At 46.6% G+C, this 17539-nt stretch overlaps 1 protein-coding gene across 3 annotated transcripts in view; it reads left to right on the top strand.

The window, feature by feature from the left end:
* The window catches only part of ZNF777 (zinc finger protein 777), a 29007-nt gene that overhangs the window by 4985 nt on the left and 6483 nt on the right, over nucleotides 1-17539 (top strand). For all 3 annotated transcript variants that reach the window (XM_060625655.3, XM_060625648.3, XM_060625636.2), the window contains exons 2-4: nucleotides 6-857; nucleotides 2115-2241; nucleotides 4424-4537. In XM_060625655.3, the coding sequence (XP_060481638.1) occupies nucleotides 21-857; nucleotides 2115-2241; nucleotides 4424-4537 (1078 nt within the window). In that variant the 5' untranslated portion in view covers nucleotides 6-20. The remainder of the gene's footprint in view (nucleotides 1-5; nucleotides 858-2114; nucleotides 2242-4423; nucleotides 4538-17539) is intronic.

Here is a 17539-nt window from a genome sequence, read left to right as displayed (position 1 = left end):
CACAGGTCCAGCAGCTGGACATGGAGACCCAACGCTCCTCACCTCTGTCCTTCCCCAGTGTTCTGCAAGAAGAGACCCCACGTCAGGCCCCTGCTGGACCCCCCCGAGAAACTCTGTTCCAATCGCGTGTTCTTCCCCCCAAAGAAATTCCTTCTTCGTCTCCCCCCATTCCCCGACAAGCCTCCCTGCCCCAAACTCCCAAGCTAGAGACCTCTGGCCGAATGCCACACGTTCTCCAGAAGGGACCCTCACTCCTGTATCCTGCCGCTTCTGAGCAAGAGACTCGTCTCCAGGGTCGCCCGGCTTCTCAAGAAGAGACCCAGTATCCGCCCCCAGCTGCTGCTGAACAAGAAATATCACTTCTGTCCCACTCCACCCCCCACCAAGAAGGCCTCCTCCACTCGCCTGAAGTTCCTGAGAAAGACCCCCTGACCCTGTCCCCCACAGTTCCCGAGACCGACATGGACCCCCTGCTTCAGAGCCCAGTTTCCCAAAAAGACACCCCCTTCCAGATCTCTTCGGCAGCCCAGAAGGACACACCGCTCCCGACAGCGGAGATCACCCGCTTGGCCGTGTGGGCTGCCGTCCAGGCCGTGGAGAGGAAACTGGAGGCCCAGGCCATGCGGCTCCTGACCCTGGAGGGGCGGACGGGGACGGCCGAGAAGAAGCTGGCGGACTGCGAGAAGACGGCCGTGGAGTTTGCGAACCATCTGGAGAGCAAGTGGGTCGTGCTGGGGACCCTGCTGCAGGAGTACGGGCTGCTGCAGAGGCGGCTGGAGAACATGGAGAACCTGCTGAAAAACCGAAATTTCTGGATCCTGCGGCTGCCACCAGGCAGCAACGGAGAAGTTCCCAAGGTAAGAGCTATCCCAACTGGGGCTTCCCAAGGAGCGATCTGAACTGGGACGTGTTCTAGGAATTTCATATAAAAGAAGGGAAAAGAGATGTTTAAGAAGGAAACAAATACTGGGGGCGTCTGGGTGGCTCAGTTGGTTAAGCGCCAGACTTCAGCTCAAGGCATGACCTCACGGTTTGTGGGTTCGAGCCCCGCATCAGGCTCTGTGCTGACAGCTAGAGCCTGGAGCCTGCTTCAGATTCTGTGTCTCCTTCTCTCTCTCTGCCCCTTCTTGGCTCACACACACTCTCTCTCTCTCTCTCTCTCTCTCAAAAAATAAATAAACATTAAAAAAAATTTTAAAAAAAAAGGAAACAAATACAATGATACCTAGTTGCAAACATTGCTGCACTAAACCCAAGATGGCCCAAATTCAGATGATTTGTCCCGTTAATAAAACCCTACGTGAATAGAAGAGAACGTCCGACGACATCCTAGTGACCAGGGACCGTCGATTTGGAAGGGTGTTCAATTCACAACAGGTGTGAACCCGTGGTTCACTGTTGAGGTGGACGGAGAACTTGGTGAAATGTTCCAGGGCTCTGTCGGGCCCGACGTTTTTATCAGTTGGCTTATAAATCATGTCGATGCCAGTAAAAAAATGTGATTTCAAGAGGTATCCTAAAAGGCTAGGGAGTGGTTGGGTTTTAATATTATGTCCCAGAAGATCCTGATAGAACTTGAACGTGGACTGGTTTTCTTCCTGTTCTTTTGTGTGTTGTCCCTGTTCACAGCCTTACGTAGGGAAGAGACTTGGACAACATTCTGTAGGCCAGCGCTTCTCAGATGTTCTTGTGTACTTGAATCCCCTGGGGACCTTACTAAACGCAGAATCCGATTTAGTGGGCCTACAGCGGGCCTGAGGGGCTGCATTTCTAGCAGGTTCCCTGGTACCATGGTGCTGGTCTGCAGACCATGCTTTTAGAGCCGCAAGGATTATCCTAGACAGAAAACGGACCAGATAAAATGAGGCCCTTACTCTGTGGGGCCAGGACAGTGGCTAAAGTCAGGCCAGGTTTCTAGAGAGATCTGTGGTGAATACCTACAGCTGTGCCTTTGGGCCTAGCCCACTCCAGTCCTAAGAAGAGGTGTTTGAGCCAGGGCAGTGGGAGGGGAGGTGGAGGGGGGAAAGGTGGAGCCTTTCACCGCCTTGTGATTTGGCAGCTGAGGGCCTGTGACTGCCTTCCGGTCGGTCCAAGCTGAGCTTGTGTGGTTTCAGGTCCCTGTCACCTTCGATGATGTCGCCGTCCATTTCTCAGAGCAGGAGTGGGGGAACCTGTCGGAGTGGCAGAAGGAGCTCTACAAGAACGTGATGAGGGGCAACTATGAGTCTCTGGTTTCTATGGGTAAGGAGAAGGTTCGCTTATGGGGGGCTTCCTCAACACCGGCCTGGGGTTTGGAAACTCCTAGGGTTGGGAGTTCTGTGCTCCAATGCTCCCCATAGTCAAAAACAAGGGGCACTGGGGCAAGGAGGGGGAAGACAGACATCAGGGTCTCACCTTTATATGAGTTTCCCCATGGTGTGTGTGTGTAATGAATTTGTCCAGCAAACTATTATTAAAAAGAGTGCGAGGTGCTTCACTGAGAAGCACATTACTTAATCCCCCGACTCTCCCCTGAGGGAGACAGGACAGGTGTTAGTGCTCCCGTTGGACCATCCAGCTGACTGAACATTGTCCCTGATGGAGGGCATATGTCCCCCGGGTTCTGGTCTCCACTGTGCATAGAGAAGGCTGTGACCCAGGAATTTAATACTCATGCTAGATCCCTACCAAAAAGTCACAATTTCACTGAGAACTCTAATACCCCAAAGTTTGTGGATTCTTGCTGTTTTCATTTTAATAAGGGTATTTAAGGAGGCAAACCTGGGAAAATATACTTTAGTTTTATAGGTATCCTTTTCTCTGTGATGGGAAACTCTTTGGACACACACAAAAAGTTAGAAAAACATTATATATGCTGTTGCATAGAAACTTTGATTCTTGTCAGAACCGTTAATTTTCTGCACACATACCTCCCCGATAGGACTTTTTTCTTTTTCATTTTTTTCTTTTCTTTTGAAAGTATATACATAATTGTGAAAATTCAGCAATCTAGATTTATATAGTAAGGAGCAATCCCTGCCCTCCCCCCAGTACTTCTCCCCAGAGGAAACCACCACAGACCCTTTGGCAGGTATTAATACACACACACACACACACACACACACACACACACACACGAGGCAGGTACTCGTGCATATGCAGTCTGTGGTGTGCACGAATGGGATTGTTCACCTATTTTACCGACCAGTAGGCCGTAGACAGCTTTCCATGTCAGCTCAGAAAGACGGGGCAGCATTCCAGGTGAACCTCTGGGCATTTGACCTTTCTGCTGTCGGCGAGCGGCAGGCCGATTGCGTCTTCTCGCTGCCACCAAACGTAATCAACATCTCTGTGTATTTATGTGTGCTTCCGTGAGTATGTCCATGGGACACATTCCAAGGAGGAGGTTTGCCGAGTAAGGAGAGTGCAGGTTTACAATACCATGGCCACCTGCCTCCAGGTGTAAACTCTGTGTTTACACCACAGAGTGTGACAATGTCGTCTCACCGTGCCCTGGCCCGAACCGATGTCCTTCTATTTTAAATACTTGTCTTTTCTGTCAGGTGGAAAATAATTATTTTCTTTATTTACTTCATTAGTTACTTTATTTATTTTTTATATTTATATTTATATTTATATATTTATATTTATTATTTATTTACTATATGTATTAAAGTATATTATATATATTAAATATAAAAAATATATATATTTATATTTATTATTTATTTACTATATGTATTAAAATATACATATTACTTTATTTACTTCATTATTTAAGTATGTCTGTCTTTGATGACTGGTGAACTGGTGTATCTTTTCCTGCGTGTGCTGGCCACTTGCATTTCCTCTGTGAATTACGTACTTAAATTTCCTTTTTTATTTTTCACTTATTGTAGAGGCTCTTTATATATAATGATGGACGTTAACTATTTAGTATAGAAGCCTCACCTATGACAAATACGTGCACATGTATTTCCTCCAGGTTTATCTCATAACTCTGTCTCCAAAGAGCTTTAAACTTTTTTTAATGTGAGGCACACTATTACTATCTAGTTTGATGGCTTCTAGGTTTCATCAGGATTAGTTTTTCACTCTAGGAGATTTCAAATCTCTTGGGTCTTTGTCATGAAAACCTGAGCAGGCATTGGCGGCAACGGGAGCCACAGACGACAGAGGGCCAGTTTCCACCGGTGGAAGGCGGTGCCTGCTGCGGCTCCCTCTTGGGAGGCCCTGGTTAACGCACACGCGTGCAGGCCCACATGCACATATGCACGCACACGCGTGCAGGCCCACACACACCAGGGCCCCTAAGGAGAAGGGCTGGGAAGTTGGCCCGTTTCTCTTCCGACACGGCCCCTGGTAGGGTGGCTGCTCCTAGGGTCCCGGTCACCCAGGTGACACCTCACCACACAGGATGCCTTCTTTCCTTCCTTCTGCCCAGACTATGCAATTTCCAAACCAGACCTCATGTCGCAGATGGAGCGTGGGGAGAGGCCGACCATGCAGGAACAAGAGGACTCCGAGGAAGGCGAGACGCCCGCGGATCCCAGTGCTGGTGAGTGGCTACTGGGTGGCTCGGAGCTCTGCCTTCTAGATCTTTCAGCACTCAGGGGGCCCAGCATGGAGCGTTGCAATCCACGGTAGACCCCGGAGGGATGGTTCAGCAAGTTGTGTGCGGGAAGGAGGCCTGCAGGTACTGGGGCCTGCTGGAGGCCTCCTCAATCCCCAGTGGCCCAAGTGGCCAACAAATAAAAATGCCACTGGGTTCATCGTCTTAGGGAGTGTTCCGCCCTTGTCTCACTCTTGCAGGAAACAAAACCAGAACCGAAAGAAAAGTGGTCACTTGGCGGGATGCTAGTGATCATGCATTCTGGAGCCCCCCAGAGAAGGGCCACACCCTGGGTCCTACAGCCGGTCAGTGGAAGGATAGGGACAGGCAGACTTGACCGGGAATGTTGTGCAACATGCAGGACAATGTCTAGGTGGGACAGTTTGAGGGGCACCCAGGTGGCTCGGTCGGTTGAGTGTCCAGCTTCGGCTCAGGTTACTATCTCGCGGTTTGTGAGTTCGAGCCCCGCGTCAGGCTCCGTGCTGACAGCTCAGAGCCTGAAGCCTGCTCGGATTCGGTGTCTCCCTGTCTCTCTTCTGCTCTCTCTCTCTCTCAAAAGTAAATAAAGATTAAAAAAAATTTCTTAGATGCGATGGTTTGATGGAGGCAGCAGAAAGGTGCCAAGCAGGACTGGCCATATTCTCAAGCACAGACTCCAGTGTCAGGTGCCTGCCCTAGAATCCCAGCTTCTCTGCTCACTCGTGGTTTGATGTTAGTTACTCAGCCTTTTTGGAAACTTGTTTTCGCCATCTACAAAATAGGACTGGGAATAATACCTAGGGCCTGATGGGGTGACTGGCGTGTACCAGTGGCCCGGTAAACACCAGCTGTTCTCATTCTGCGTGGGGTCTTGTCCCTCCCCAGCCGCCCTATCCGTGGCCCACATGCTTGCCCTGCGGGTTCTTTCGTGGTGCACAGTCTGTTTTTGGAGTTCCTGCTCTGGAATCGCCTTTGGGCTTGTATCATCTACCTTGAAGGTCTGCAGCGAAGCTGATGCTTGTCCTTCGCAGCCAGACATCATTGGTGATCATATCTTTTGAAAAAGGATGACAGTCTCGCGGGAGAACTCATTGGAGCCTACAGCCAGGTCTTGTTATGAAGTAATGTCGCCGATTCCGGGACCTGTCAGCCGGCTTCCGGCAGGAGGCCCAGAGATACCGAGCAACGTCAACCCCGTGGACCGAAAGCAACGGCAACTGACAGAAGAGACAGAAGCCTGTGGAAAATGGGTGCTGGCATCCTTCAGAGAAAGCCAGTGGCCTTACTTCCTAGAGACTCACACTGAGAGTAGAGGCTCCTCTGAATTCATTCTGGCAGACAAAAAAGACGATTTAAAAGTAGGCGAGAACGGGGGCTTGGGGACAAAGTATAGTATCTGGCAGAGGGTCCTTTGGTTTGGAAGAAAATAAGCGTATCCAAAAGGCTCGTGTGGCCACAGCCAAAAACGAAGGTCAGGTGAGAAGAAGAAACATATCTGAAGCAGAAGAAATGAGAAAGAAGGCCTCGGAGGCTGAGAATGAGAAGACGGGAGAGCGGTTTATGGTAAATACGCTAAGGTCCGGTCTGACGTCCCAGGAGGATTTTGTGGTCCACGCACTGCTTCTCTAGCATCTTCTTAGAAGCACTGGGATGACAGCATCGATCCCTGAACCCCGTCGATGTGTTCACACCCTCATCACAGATGGGCCTCCCACAGGGGAGGGCCAGAATTGAAAGCAAATCACCTCAACCCACTCTGCCTCAGGCTGGGTTTGTTCTGGCACACGCACATCTGTGGCCCGAGCTTCCGTGGGAAGCGGCCGCCTCACAGAGGCTGCCTTGTGTGGCTGGAATGTGCCATTTGTTCCACTGACCATCTCTGGCGTCTCAGAGCCTGGACTGGAGGGAGGACAGGGGAGGACGTGGGAACCAACGTCACACAGGGCTGGCTGTGAACTCGCACCCCGGTGCGAGACCAGAGGCCCTGGCCTCTGGGCAGTGGGATTGTTCTGTGAATCTGCGGTTATCTGAGCCCCAGACGTGCTAGTGGTAACCTGCCTGTTCTTGTGTCTTCTCCCTGAGAAGGGTGGCTGCAAAACCAGCTCTGGTGTGACACCTGTGAGGAAAAGCCTAGAACGTTGAGAACTTTCACAGTTCCAAATGCATTGAACATGACAATTTTATGAACTGGCTAAGGAAAATTTATTCAGTAAACTGTTATTTATGGTTTGGATCCCTGAGGGCAAGGAGATCCAAAAATGATTCAGATATCGACTCTGCTCTCCAAATACTCAGAGCCCGGGCTCCCATTCGCGGCCCTATGAGGGGGCAATAGAGGCCCGGCGAAGCCAGGTGCCGTTTTCACCTAACAGATGAGCAGAGAGTAAAACAGACCAGAAGGCATGGCTGAAATCCAAGGTCTCAGGCTTTTTAAAAAGCAATTTGATATTTTTTTAGTCTGTAAATACGTTTTAAATATTTCAAGTGTTCATATACTTGACCTAATAATTTCCTTCCCTTTCTGAGAGTCTATAGCACGGAAGAGAATCCAAACGACGGATTAAGACGTACAAATGTTTTGTTGCATGACAATAGTCTCTTAGCCACTAAAATTATAAGTGAAGTTTGTATACCATATGTTTCATTTGTATGTTTATTACTTAGTTCATCAATTTGCATATGTCAAGAGGCTTATAGTAATAACCAGCCCCCCTCTACCCCCCGCATATAAAATTACAGTAAGGAACGGTGGGAGAGCTGTGGAGGCAAGCATCCAAGCCCAATCGACTCTGCTGAGATAGGAGAGCAGAAAAGGCCTCTTTGGCAAGTGGAATGTCTAGTGGGAACTTAAAGAGCAAGTAGGAGTTCCACTTGCCCCAGGGAGAACTTACTGGAAGGAAGTCTGGAAGCTAGGAGACCAGGCGGAGACTTTTTGTAGTCCCAAGCAGGCGACCGTGGCGTAGCCCAGGAGAGAAGCGGGTATTTCCGAGATCTGTTTTGGCAGTAGAGACTTCGAGACAACCTGCAGTTGGCGGGTGTTGACCGAGGGAGATTGTCCCCCCGCCCCGCCCCCCCCCCCCCCCCCGGCCTGTGACTGCAGTAGGACACTAGATGGAGGACAATAGGAGGTGCAGACCTAGACATACGACAAGAACATGTCAGGTTTGAGATCCCTGCAGGGGTTCCAGGAGAGAGTGTTGGTGTTGAGAAAGCAGCTGAATAAAGGGTTAAAAACAGAAATGTGAGCTAGAGACAGACATCTGGGCATTGGTAGCATAGGCCCAGTCTGGAGAGGGAGAGGAGAAAGAGCAGAGGCCATGCCCTTGGGAGCCCTGGATTTTAGAGTAAATTTGGCGATTTGGAATATATCAGTCTGGGTGGGGCCTAGGCGTTAATATTCTTTAAAAGGCTTCCAAGATGATTCTCATGCACAGCCAGGATTTGAAAAAGGAAGGATGAAGCAGAGGAACCGAAGGAAACGGAAGGAGTGGTCAGAAAGGTAGCAAAAAATTAGGATAGTTGGGGCCCAGCAGGCGGCTGGCTCAGTCGGTAGAGGATGCAAAATTCGGATAGCGCATCGTGGGGTATTTCAAGAGGAGGGCGCTTCCAGAAGCAGGGAGCGTGGTCAACCGTGTTGGATCCTGCCGTGCAGCTTAGTGAGGCAGAAACTGCCGTGTCCACCAGTGACCTCGGCAGGAGGAGCGTTGGCGGTGTGATGGAGTGGATGGAGGGGAGAATGGGGGGGGGAGGGAGGCAGCGCCCACCATCAGTGAGTGGGGAGTGGAAATAAGGGGGCAGTGGCTGGGGGAACGGACCCTGTCTACTTAAGATGGGGATCGCTAACGCCGATGAGGGATACTGATGGCAGTGATCCAGTTGATAGGGGAAGTTAATGATGCAGAAGTGGAAAATGTAAATGTAACACGAAGTCCATGATGTAAACAAAGGATAGGAAAAAAAATTCAATGAAGAAATGCGATTTCATTATGTTTCCACTTGACTTTTTTTCCTATTTTCTGTATGCTTTGTAGAATGTTCTGAAGTAAGTATACATTACTTCTTATTCAGTAAAAATAATTTTTGACAAAAACAATGCATGAAGAAAGACTTCGAGTTAAAGATGGCAGGTTGAACATGTGTTTACTCCTACCTCCCAGAATCCTTCTAAAGCAAGAGCGAAGGGACTTTTAAAAGGAATGGACAAGGAGACAACAGCAACCAAATCTTGGAAGTCTGAAAGCAGATGGCTGGGTGATTACTGATTTAGAAAGCTAAATCCAAAATTGGTATTGGGGAAAGCAGAAAAGAAACTCGATTTGCACTCCACCCCCCATCCCTACTCAAGACTTGGGAATCAGCAGTACCAGAGACTCTAGGTATCTTTGGAAATGGGGGCAAAAGTGGTGTTAAAAACAGAAGATTGGTCAAACATCTTTTTTTTTTTTTTAATATTTATTTTTGAGAGAGAGAGCACGAATGAGGAAGGGGCAGAGATGGGGGTGGGCAGAGAATCCGAAGCAGGCTCCCACTGATATCCTGATTCGGGTCCAAACTCACGAATCATGAGATCATGACCTGAATTGAAGTCAGATGCTCAGCCAACTGAGCCACCCAGGCGCCCCAAAGTCAGAGATCTTTTAAAGAGGCATTTAAACACTACCATATCCCCTCTGCTGCCCCCTTCAATCCCTACAACTGGCATCTGCCTCTGCCAACCCTGGTGGACAACCAAGGCTTACTCCCTGGAGAAGATGAACACGAGGATGTCTGAACGTGGACGCCAGGCACAATGGAGGGTGGGCACCATGCTGAAAACAAGGGAATCACTGAAACTTGACCTGCAGATGTTGAGATCTCCAGCCTTCCTCCCTAACCGGACTCCAAAATGATGCTGACATCCAGGACGAGACCTCAGGGCAGTGTATTCGAAGAGTCTTGTCCGGAGACTTTTGGGACCAGCCCAAGGTATTTCCCAGTGAAATGACTCCGTGAAGTCATCCTGTTGGGAAACCCATCACTAGCAAGCCCTACCTAAATACACCAAACTTTAAATCTCTTTTGAGTATTCTACTTATAAATAGAAAACCAAGAACCACAGACATTTGGGGAAAGCCTCTAATATACAGAGGCCAAAGGAAAAGAAAGCAGAAAAAATAGATTCCAAAGAAACATGGACCATGCAGAGAAATTTAAAAAACTATGTTTTGGGGCACCTGGGTGGCTCAGTCGGTTGAGCGTCCGGCTTTGGCTCAGGTCATGATCTCGCGGTTTATGAGTTCAAGCCCCGCGTCAGGCTCTGTGCTGACAGCTCAGAGCCTGGAGCCTGCTTCAGATTCTGTGTCTCCCTCTCTCTCTGCTCCTCCCCTGCTCACACTCTGTCTCTCTCTCAAAAATAAATAGACATTTTTTTTAAAACTGGAAAATATTTTCCAACGATTCTAGGGTTTTATATCAGCCAGACCCTTCTAATTAATGTGAGAAATGAAATCGAGACGTTTTCAAGGTCTCCTGTGCGCACCCTCTCTCAAAGTGGGGGAGGCGCTTTGCTGAAATGAGGACGTAAGCCAAGCAAGAGGTGTTAGGAGCTCCAACATGAGCGAGGCGAGGCAAATCCCTGGGGTGCTGCCGAAGGGGGATCCCAAGAAGACAGCTGTGCACCTGGAGGCAACCAGTCCAGACTGGAGCACATCAGAAGGTTCTAGAAAATTTTTCTTCAAGTAGATGAAAGTAAGAAATGCCCATTATATCTGAATGTTTTGAAGAGACCGTTACAGAGGAGGTTGGGGAGTTTAGAGCCCACTTCATGAAAACAGTAAGCTAAGCCAAGGGAAAAAAAATGATCAACTCCAGGGAAAGCAAAAACGTTCGCAGACAAGTAACTGTGGTATATACTACACATTCGATTTTACGTAACATTTATGTCGTCTAGTCATGTGAACACCTGAAATTAATCCAGCCAGAGTTGCAACCTAAATTGGAAGGATGAGGGATTTGGAAAAGATTTGCCTGGATGCGGAGGGATGGTCTTCATGTTCAGCTCTTGGAAGTCAATAGGTGATGTTTAAATTGAAAACTCAAGGAGTATCAATAGAAGTCTGTTCCTTAGAGTTAGGAAGGAGAATGACAAAGGAATCAGTTGGAGTTGCCTCTGGGGAACAGGAAATAGTGGTTGGGAGTGGGGGAGAGCTCTTTAAAAACACATTTTGAAAAACTAACCCTTGGCCTGGGTACATATATAAATTTTTTTTTTTAATTTTTTTTTTAACCTTTTATTTATCTTAGAGAGAGAGCGCACTAGCAAAGGAGGGGCAGAGAGAGAGGGAGACACAGAATCCGAAGCAGCTCCAGGTTCCAAGCTGTCAGCACAGAGCCGGACATGGGGCTTGAACCCACGAAGTGTGAGATCATGAACTGAGCCAAAGTCAGACGCTCAACTGACTGAGCCACCGAGGCGCCCCTAAGATTTTAAAAATTAATATGCCAAAAACTTTTAAAGTCTAACAGAAAGTGCAGCCTTAAGAAGGTTGGAAAGCTAGTGTTAACCATCATTGCTTTGCTTTGAGCTGATAGGGAAGGTTAACGTGGCAACACTCGTTTTTACTTTCCAGTAAAACTCTGAAGTTTCATCAGCACAATTCAAAAAACGAATGCAGAGAAAGCGAAAGTCCCACGCAGTTCTCTCTCGCAAGACAACAGTTTATTCCTTCTAATTTATGTGCACATAACACACACACAACTTTAACTATATAAGACATAAATACCTTCTCATTGTAAAAAAATATGTATATATAGCAGTACGTACATTGGGAACTCGCTTTTTTCAATTGCGTCTCTTTGACTTCTTTGCATGTAAGAACGTACAAATCTTTTTTTTAGTAGCAGACTATAGTATTCTATGTATTGATCTCATAACTTATTTAAATGAACTCCCACTGATGTACATTTAGAGTGTTTACAAGTTTCAGTGCTTCACTAAAGATCCTTTGCAAGTAAATCTTATGCACTTGTCAGAAAGTTGTTTAGAAGTAGACTTTGTGGATAGAAGGGTAGACCCATTAAAAAATTTGATACACACCGGGGCGCCTGGGTGGCTCAGTCGGTTGAGCATCTGACTTCAGCTCAGGTCATGATCTCAGAGTCTGTGAGTTTGAGCCCCGCATCGGGCTCTGTGCTGACAGCTCGGAGCTCTGTCTCTGTCTCAAAAATAAATAAAAACATTAAAAAAAATAAATTAAAAAAAATTGATACATACTTTAAAAATGTCCCTTAAAACTGGGGTGCCTGTGTGGCCCCGTCAGTTGAGCGTCCAACTTCAGCTCAGGTCATGATCTCACAGTTTGGGGGTTCAAGCCCCGCATCTGGCTCTGTGCTGACAGCTCGGAGCCTGGAGCCTGCTTTGGATTCTGTGTCTCCCTCTCTCTCTGCCCCTTCCCCACTCGCACTCTGTCTCTTGTGCACGCGCTCTCAAAAATAAATATTAAAAAAAAAAAAAGTTCCTCAAAACAATTGTGCCAATTTATACACCTTCGGTTTTAATTTTTTTTTTTTAAACGTTTTTATTTATTTTTGAGACAGAGAGAGACAGAGCATGAACGGGGGAGGGTCACAGAGAGAGGGAGACACAGAATCGGAAGCAGGCTCCAGGCTCTGAGCTGTCAGCACAGAGCCTGACGCGGGGCTCGAACTCACGGACTGTGAGATCATGACCTGAGCCGAAGTCAGACACTCAACCGACCAAGCCACCCAGGCGCCCCCACCTTCGGTTTTATACACAACCATGTGACTACCTGTTTTCCCCACACTGAAGCCGATATTAGGTATTATTTATCTTTTTATTATTTGCCCAAAGTGATGGCTAGAAAAGACAATATTTTGGTGCTTTCATTTGACTTCTGTAAGAGCAATGTTGAGCCTATTTTCGTACCTTTATTGATCACCAGGATGTCTTGTCTTATGAATTATCTTCTGCTTATTGTCCTTTGGGATTATTCATCTTTTTATTGATTTGTGAAAGCTTTTTAAATGTTAAGGGTATTAGGTCTTATTATGTATATAAATATATGGTTTACCTTTGTATATAGTATTTGTGTGGGGGTGGGTATGGCTGTTTTAAATTGTTGTGTGTTCAAATTTATCATTTTTTTTAATGTTTATTTATTTTTGAGACAGAGAGAGACAGAGCATGAATGGGGGAGGGTCACAGAGAGAGGGAGACACAGAATCTGAAACAGGCTCCAGGCTCTGAGCTGTCGGCACAGAGCCTGACGCGGGGCTCGAACCCACGGACCGTGAGATCATGACCTGAGCCGAAGTCGGGCGCTTAACCGACCGAGCCACCCAGGCGCCCCCAAATTTATCAGTTTTAAGTTTCTGCGTATTCAGATTTACCCATTATTTTCTTTATGGTGACTGGGTTTCACATTATGTGTAGAAATACTTACTCAGCCCCTTTTATTTAGTAAACATGATCACAGGTCTTGGGCCTGTGAGCTTTCAAAAGCCTCTAAAACTATTTGAAATCTGAAATAAACTATATTTTTTTGCTCCAGAAAACAAAAAATCGCAGAATATACATAATGACACATTTTAACTAAGTGTCTGCAAATATAACATTATTTCAGCTTCACTAACTATTAAATGTGGTGCTCACAGACCCACCATACATTTGGAAACCATTTGTAGGATAGTATTTTTTTTCCCATCTTGCAGGGGTTCTTAGGAAGAATTGTACTTACAGAGATCACAAACCAAGCACAAATTAAAGAAGTCCCTCATCACCAAACAATGTCCAGGCAAAACTAGAGAAATTCTTTCCAAAACAAGTTACAGCTAAAAATGAGAGTGCGTATGTGTTGGGCACATTTCACGTTTGGTGTGGCTGGCCAGACGGCCTCCAGAAGGAGTATCTGAAGTCCCAGAGGGCGTGGGGTAGAGCCTCTTCCGCACCTCACACTTGTATAAAGAAAGAAAAAAGGAAAGGGAAGAAGCTGTGCTTTCTTCTTCTAATACTAGTGTGATTTCATTGTGTCTAAAGTCTTGTTTCATCAGTGATTTATTTTGATGTCGAGGTGCTTGTCTTGTTGGGAAGCCAGTTGTCTGCACTCCATTCATTCATTCATTCATTCATTCATTTGTTCCCACTCCATTTATTTAAAACTTTTCCTTACTGTTCTGCCATTGGTCATAAACTATAGTCCTACAAGGGATGTGTCTTTATTTATTTTTTTTAATGGGAGAACAAATTACTGCCTATAATGTATATTTATTTTTGAGAGAGACAGAGTGCGAGTGAGGGACGGGCAGAGAGAGAGGGAGACGCAGAATCCGAAGCAGGCTCCAGGCTCTGAGCTGTCAGCACAGAGCCCGACGCGGCACTTGAACTCACGAACCGCGAGATCATGACCTGAGCCGAAGTCGGATGCTTAACCTACTGAGCCACCCAGGCACCCCACAAATTACTTCTTATAAATGCAATTTGGTTGTCAATACTGTTTCAAAAGTTGTTTGGGGTGGGGAAGTCTTTTTGATGGGAGACAGCTGGCTTCCCTACTGTCTAACAAATGGAAGGGAAGCATGAAAATGTATAAACATGGCACATTTTGAGGGAAAAAGAAAGAAACGCCATAGAGAGGAGTACAGTTACATTCAGCTGAGAGCATGGTAGGAGGCTTGGCAGAGTGAGGTCTCAAATCCCACAAACCGCCCCCCCATCCCCATCTTAGGAGGGAGCATTTCTCTGAGGTATAAAAAGCCCTGTGGGTCACAGAGACAATCCAGAACGCAAGGATACATGGCCGCAAGTGCATCGCGTCGGGACCCATATGGCAAATTCTTTCGCAAGTTAGATCGTTTGCAATACTTTGCTTTCAACAAAATTGAAAGAGAACCTAATTAAGTTGTCAGCTAATAGGTCATTAGAAACAGTTTTTGATGGTATGTTAACCATGTGTGCTTTCATAGCATTATAATTCAGACAAATTCAAAGAATCAAGTGATGATTCCGTAACAAAGCTCCCGCCAGCCCATCCATGTATCTTTGTAAATGAGCTTTCCCAATGCTTGTATTTATGAAAATGAAAATTAGGAATATATTTGATTCTGAACTGTGTCTCAATCAAGCAATAAGAATATTCATTCTCAGGGGGCACCTGGGTGGCTCAGTTGGTTAAGTGACCGACTTCGGCTCAGGTCATGATCTCGCAGTTTGTGGGTTCGAGCCCCGCATCGGGCTCTGTGCTGACATCTCGGAGCCTGGAGCCTACTTCAGATTCTGTCTCCCCCTCTCTCTACCCCTCCCCTGCTCACACTCTGTGTCTCTCTGTCTCTCAATAATAAATAAATGTTTAAAAAAATTATATAAAAAAAAGAATATTCATTCTCAGATAAGCAAACTAATAAAAAATTCCTCCCATCCTTCTAAGAGACATTTCTAATACATTTTTTGTTTTCTGTCTTGAATAACCACTGTGTATCATTCTATAGTAATAATAACTAAGGATAACTTAAGCCAGGAAGACAACAAGTAGAGAGCCCTGTGGTTAGTAGAAATGAAAGCAAGATTAATCTTTCAATTTACATACACATTTCTGTGGCAGAATGGTAGACGAGGAGACCCGTGAAAGTCTTCTAAGCATAAAAATATATTCTATGAGGATAAAATTCTGTGGGTAAAGTGGGAATGGAAATAGAAGTTCAGGGTGCAAAGGGATGATACAAAAATTGCAAGTATCGAAGAAGAACTTGTTTGTGTATTTTTTAAGTGAATAATAGCGGGTTTAAAATTGTTGCGGTCCTTAGATGCCACTGGTGACATTAAAAAGTGATAGAAAAGTTTATTTTAAAACATCAATATTTACAGTACTCCAGAAATGACATCTTTTGCAGTTATTGAAGCATTTGATATGTTTATTCAAAAAAAAGTGCAAAGGGGTACCTAGTTTTTAAAGACTACTTTAAGGGGGCGCCTGGGTGGCTCAGTCGTCTAGGTGTGTGACTTCTGCTCAGGTCATGATCTCGCGGTTTGTGAGTTCGAGCCCCGTGTCGGGCTCTGTGCTGACAGCTCGGAGCCTGGAGCCCGCTTTGGATTCTGGGTCTCCCTCTCTCTCTGCCCCTCCCCCGCCCGCACTCTGTGTGTGTGTGTGTGTCTCTCTCTCTCTCTCAAAAATAAATAAACATTAAAAAAAAATTTTTTTAAAGACTACTTTAGGGAGGAGGCAAGCAAAATGTTTTCAGGTGTTTGTGAAGTCAGGGAAGATCTTCTCCTGGTGCCAGAGTCACGGTCGTGCCTGTGACCCTAGCACAGAGACCAGGATTGCAGAGAGAAGCAGGCCCTGCTGGTGGAGCGCGGTGGCCAATGGCCCCGTGAACACTGGAAACTGGCAGGGTTAAGGGAAAGAGCAGAGGGGCCACTGTCCCCCCCCCCCGCCCCCAGTGGGAGAGGAAAGGGGAGGAAGCAGGATGACTGAGCTAGAGCAGGAGCAAGGCACCGACGTGAGCGTGTGTGACTCCATCTTCTTTGTGAGACAGAGAATGGGATGAAAGTGTTCTGGAGACTTGGTTGTTGGGGGGGGAGGTAGGCACGTCCGTGTTTAAGGCTGCGGACAGGGCGTCGGGGACCATCAGAGCTGCCTTATATTGCCGCTACTCCCCACGGCTGGCAGGAGACAGATTGGCTGCGTGGAAGAGGATTAAAGGGTTGCCGGGCATCGGGAAGAACGCAGCTTTGGGTCCCGTGGCATCAGCTGCTAGTAAGTGCACTTGGTGGCTCTGCTTTCTCGGCTTTGAGCTTGGGGATCACCAGTGCCCACGGTCAACAGCCAGGAGGCTTCACAGGGGCAGGGACTGTTGGCTTTGTTTACGAGTTTCCTGGTTTCTTTTCTCTTCCCACAACACTTATCACCCTCTAGCATACCATATAATTTATTAATTATGTTTATTGCCTGAGGTGAGATGTGTGAGGGAGGGGAGAAGCTCTGCTATGCTCACTGATGTGTCCCAAGCCATTCGAACACCCCATCGCCCATAGTTGATGCTCAGTAAATATGCACTGAATGAATGAATGAATGAATGAATGAATATGTTTAGGCATTATACATTTATAAGTTCCTTAGTTAACAAAATGATTTTCAACCGTGAGGGCGTTGATGCCGGCACAGCTCTCTCCATATGGAAGAAAGTAAGACTGAATCCCTACCTCACACTCTACACAAAATAAATTTCAGATGGAGCAAAGACCTAAATGTAAACAATAAAACCATAAAAACCTTGAGATAAAATCCAGGAGACCAGATGAACCATCCAGGGGCGGAGGAGACCCTCTTAACTAAGACAGAAAACCCAGAAGCCATGAAAGAAAGAGGGACATGGGTGACCACGTGAAAACGTGAAGAAAGCAGTCTGATAAGAGGTGGCACAGAGTCAACAGACAAACGTTAGATTTGGGAGTGTCTGAAATGCTGCTAAGGGAAGACGGGTTATCTTTAGCACAGGAACCAAAGGACCCTTACCGATCGACAAAAACAGAACACGGTTCATGCAGAATCAACTAGAAAAGGCCAATAAGTAAAAGAAATACTCAGATCACCCGAGTCAGGAAAGTATCAGTAAATTGTCAATTTACCCCCATCTGAGTGAGGAAAATTTTAGGTGTCTGTCACTGGCAGGGGTGTGGGGAAGAGGATGTTCTCATGCAGGTAGAAATATGAATTGTCACAGCCTGGCTCAAAAGGAGCCTGATGACTTCTACCAGATTAAAAATAACGACACCTTTGACTCCGCGGCCCCCGCTCCCGGGGCTCTCACGGAAATAATATCCCTATTTGATAGGCGGCCATGTAAATCAACATGTGATTGCAGCACAGTTGATCACGCAAAAAGACCAGAAACAAAAAAGTGAATGTTCCTGCGGGAAGGGAGTGGTTGGACACACACGCAGCACTTAGGAGCAGTGCATTAGCTGTGCAGAAATTG

Source organism: Panthera onca, chromosome A2, assembly GCF_046562875.1.
Source record: "Panthera onca isolate mPanOnc1 chromosome A2, mPanOnc1 haplotype 2, whole genome shotgun sequence".
NCBI classification, from domain to species: Eukaryota; Metazoa; Chordata; class Mammalia; order Carnivora; family Felidae; genus Panthera; species Panthera onca.
Note: the sequence above shows the minus strand (reverse complement) of the source record. Positions and strands in the feature narration are given on the sequence as shown.